The sequence below is a fragment of the Buceros rhinoceros genome, unplaced genomic scaffold (assembly GCF_000710305.1).
Source record: "Buceros rhinoceros silvestris isolate BGI_N320 unplaced genomic scaffold, ASM71030v1 scaffold3868, whole genome shotgun sequence".
Taxonomy (NCBI): Eukaryota; Metazoa; Chordata; class Aves; order Bucerotiformes; family Bucerotidae; genus Buceros; species Buceros rhinoceros.
In genome coordinates, this window is record NW_010428503.1 from 145,832 (window position 1) to 150,136 (window position 4,305).

The 4,305-nt window shown below is 42.0% G+C and overlaps 1 protein-coding gene across 1 annotated transcript in view; it reads right to left on the reverse strand.

Moving 5' to 3' along the window:
- Nucleotides 1-1,155: 1,155 nt before the first annotated feature.
- LOC104498861 (probable G-protein coupled receptor 115) overlaps nucleotides 1,156-4,305 on the reverse strand; it is a 5,359-nt gene continuing 2,209 nt past the window's right edge. Inside the window, exons 5-8 of the mRNA XM_010142296.1 lie at nucleotides 4,093-4,301; nucleotides 2,011-3,375; nucleotides 1,295-1,336; nucleotides 1,156-1,191 (exon numbers count right to left, since the gene is read on the reverse strand). Coding sequence (XP_010140598.1) covers nucleotides 1,156-1,191; nucleotides 1,295-1,336; nucleotides 2,011-3,375; nucleotides 4,093-4,301 — 1,652 coding nt within the window. The remainder of the gene's footprint in view (nucleotides 1,192-1,294; nucleotides 1,337-2,010; nucleotides 3,376-4,092; nucleotides 4,302-4,305) is intronic.

The window sequence follows — 4,305 nt, forward strand, 5'->3', positions numbered from 1 at the left end:
CATGTTACAGCAGTGCTGGATGCAGCTGCAGACTAAGCTGGAGAGGAAGGATGCAGAGGAGTCAGAAGTTGCACAAACATGCAGCCTCTCCTGCACCACAGCGCACCAGGCAGTGCTGAGAGTAGAAGGGAGGTGTAGTTTCCTTAACCCCTCTATTTTTTCCTTATAAACTAAGTACGTTTGGACACACTGTCACCAAGACACTATGCAGCATTCAAGACTAAATCAGGACCGATTAATAATAGACTGGAGAAAAGCATGAAATAACTTTGTTTTTCCAAAGTCCAAACTGAACTGACACGGTTTCTTCTGGTGGATAGCAGGAGCACTGCAACCAATTCCTGTGATACAGCTAAAGGGGATTCCCTTTTACAAATACGGTGTGACACCATTAAAACCTTGGTACCAAAAGAAATCCAACAACCAGATAAAAGCTTTCCAGCAGAGGCAGGAAACACTCAGTGATTGCAACACATCAATTCTGCCAGTGTTTTCCTAGGAAGCTGCTGAAACACAGTTGCTTCCTTAGGGTTTAAACATTTCTTTTAATGAATTGTCCTTATATTTTAAAAAAGAAACAAACCAACCTCAAGCTCTTATGAGTACACGACATTGATTGGCACCAAACATACTGGCTGTGCTGTGAGTGGTTTCCAGCCTGAGCTGATGTTCAGCTGGAATCACAACAGTCCTCTGACCATCCTCAAGCAGATCCGTATATTCGTGAAGGCAGCAAACAGGTTATTACATTGGGATTTGGGTCTCCTAACTCTGTTCCTTAGTCAGTAACCTTAAAGCAGATGTATTTTACAGGTGAGAAGAAAGTCACTGGCATTCTTTATCTAAAAAGCTTTGATAAGTACAGGTGAAGAGATTAGGCAAAAATACCATTTTTAATCTTGTAATAACAGCAGGAGGTAATGTAGCAGTCATAAAAATAGATGCATTGCCTCTTGTAATATTTAGGTGCTTAATATCCTCAACCTATTTTTGAGATACCAGCAAGTACTCCCCTTAGATTTTTCAAATTAGGTGGGATTTAGTGGATGGTTCCATTATTTTCATGTATAAATAAGAAGGTGTGTAAGTTGGTAAATTAAGTCATTTAGGAGTAAAAAAATAGTATCTTTACCTTTGCTAGACTACACTTGCGCTTTATGAAAGGCAGTTCATCCTTAAGGCTTCTCTTGTCTGTAGGTTTAAAAAAAAAAAGGGTGGGTGGGTAAGAAGTGGTTTCTCAGAGTGTAAAAAATATTCATATAATCCAGAATAAGTGCAGAAGTGATCCAAGTACCTTTCTGTCCAGAAGTGTCCCAAACAACAGAATGAAGAATCCCTAAAAATATAGCGAAGAAGTTAACAAAACCAGCATAACCACACTATGTTTCCTAAATGCTTCTAGATATCATTTCCTTAAGGAGATGTCTTATCACCTAGGACTCTGATCACACCAATGCGCAAAAGGAGTTTATCCACCCAGGTCGTGCAGGCACTCTGGAATGTCAAGAATGGATGTATAACCCATTCTAATCCTCATTACGAACTGGACTGATGGGTTACATACCAGGGCTTTCTCAAGCCGCTCAGTAGCAGTATTGGCCAAGTAGACCTAAGGCAGACTGGGCACAAACCGTATGTCAGGTAACTCTGGATGAGTTACACAAAACTATTTGCAGTGGCAAGTGAGAACATTTTGCATATTTGTTACGTGATAAGGATGAGACCCTTTGCAACTACTGAACATTAACCAGTGCATTTTATATTTAACTTAAATTCATCATCTTAATTCTTCATCACACTTTACACCAGTTTGTTCCATTATCCATCGGTATTTACTGTGTCAAAGCAGGGTGCCTAGTGCATGTGCCACAGACGGTAGCTGAGTCAAAAGCAAAGTTTAGATCCTGTTTTCCATGCACAGCTCAAGCTGCCAGCCCCTCTTAGGTGTGCTACCCTTTCCCAAGTTCACCAAAGCCTGAACACAGGCTATCCCGTTCTCGCAGAGTTTACCTGGAAGGCGTTCAGCAGCGCAAACGTAACATGGAATGCCAGCGAGCGACTGTCAACAATGGTTGCTAATCCAAACCCCCAGGTGAGACCCAAAAGAGGTGTCAGAAGGGCAACATTTTTGCTAATTCGGATCATGTTGCTCAAATCTTGTGACTTGCAGCCTTCTCCAACAGAGGATCTCCCAGTCTTCACCACAACCACTATCACCACCACCACATTCACAACAATGATGCTCAGAGCAGGTACAACAAAGGCCAAAAGGGCTTTTGTCTCATACCAATTGAGCCAGCAGGCTCCACTCCTTAAATATCCGTGTTTTGGTTCAGTAATAGAAACGGTGAGGATAGATATGACCAGGGGACATCCATATCCAATGGAGAATGCTGTAGCTATGAATACAGATCTTGTTATCTTAAAAAAAATCAACAATAATCCACAGAGAATCAAGAGGCCCAGTGTAAACATCCAAAAAAACAAGGCAAGATAGAAAAAGTGGAGGAAAAAAGTGGCTGCTACACACAAATGGTAGTTTAGGGCTGTATTGTGCACAATAGCCGCTAAGATGAACAAAACATCAGCGATGAGAAGTGATGTAGCAATGTTGACCAAACAAAAATGGCGCATGTAGGTTATTTCGGTTTTTGTAACGTGACGCCAGACAACAGTCTCAATGATAAGGCAGACAACCAGGCTGAAAATGGACAGGCCTAACCCTACACGTGTAATGTAATCCAGGACTGCATTTCGCAGCGTGGTGGGAGACATCAAAATGGAAAAGGATTTGTACGTCCGATGGTGATGCTCGCAGATGCAAACAACACTGCTGATGTTGTCAGACTTTATTTTGCATGCCCTGTGATCCCACCTCCTTTCCATGGAGTGCCACCCAACACACTGAGCCTTGATGTTCGCCAGTTTATTCACCTTTTCGAAGGTGAGTAAAATATGCCGGAGCTCTTCTGGCAGAGACACTGATAACACCATTCCATTCACCAAAACAGGGTCCAACCGGCTGGTTTCTATAATGGCTCCAAGCGTTGGAAATGCAATGCTGATTGCTTTGGAAGTCTTGGGTAACTTCAAAAGCTCTTCTTCTGGAATGCCCACGTGCCCAGTAATGTTGCCCGTGTTATTGAACTTCATAGAAAAATCAAAGCTCTTTCCTGAAGTATTTTTATGTACGCTATAGCCTTTTGTAGAGATGAAGGGCTCCTGTATACTTTCTGACCCATTCCTTAGAAGAAGCTTTCCAGCAAATAAATTCACTGAGTCCAGGAATATTGAACTGGCATTTCTGTCCTTTACAAAAGCCCAGTTAGAAATGATGGAGCTGTTCAGAATATGGTTTGCTATCCTGCTGTAACTCTGAAACAAACAAGAAAAAAATAAGTTATTTTCAATGTTAAAAGAAATCAACTATTATTCCACCAGCAGAGCCTTCAGAAAAGCTCGTTTAATTCAAGAGTGACTTCTATAAAGGGAATATTCTTCTTTGACAAGGAACGGGCTTCCACAATCCATCCCAGTCAAACCCAAACATCTCATTTTCATGGTCACTACCCGAATTGTCCTATTGCCTTCAGATCCTAGCTCAAGTATAAAGCAAAAATCAGGACTTCTAAGTTCTCTTCCAGATGCTGACCCACTCCGCAGGTCTGCTTACATCACCCTCCCTACATTTCTTCCCCACATCTCTGATTCCTGAGTTCATCAGGGAAAAATTTCAGTTTCCATTGTGCCACACATGACACCACAGCTACAGGTCCACATCTCCAAGGCTGCCTTGCCTGTGGTGTCATACTTTCAAAATTAATTTTTTCTTGTCTCTCCCATGACTATAACAGCAGTTCCAGAAAAGTTTTGCTTCTATAAAGAAAGTGAATTCCACAGAGCATTTTCACCATACGCAAACAGGTCAGTTTCTCTGACAACAAAATACGTCCCTCTCTGGAAACTCTTTCCAGGTGATCTCCACGGAACATGCAGCCACCGCTTGATTGGATAGTGGCTATAAGGACAAAACACTGTAAGGATGCTCTGGCAAGCTCAGAAACATCTCCTGAAGCACACAGAAGTAAATACCTGCATTTTTTCTCTGTTGACATTCTCTGATAACAGCAGGGAAATCATCTTTAGCAATTCCACTATATCAGCAATGTTTCCTGGAATGGCTGGCGAGGACAGGATATCTGGGATGATGCATGAAAAATCAGCTTGGCAGTTACTACTCCCACGGTCATCAGCACCAAAAAGTTTTGCTCCATCTCCAGGTTTCCCATGCACTGGCTTTCCTTT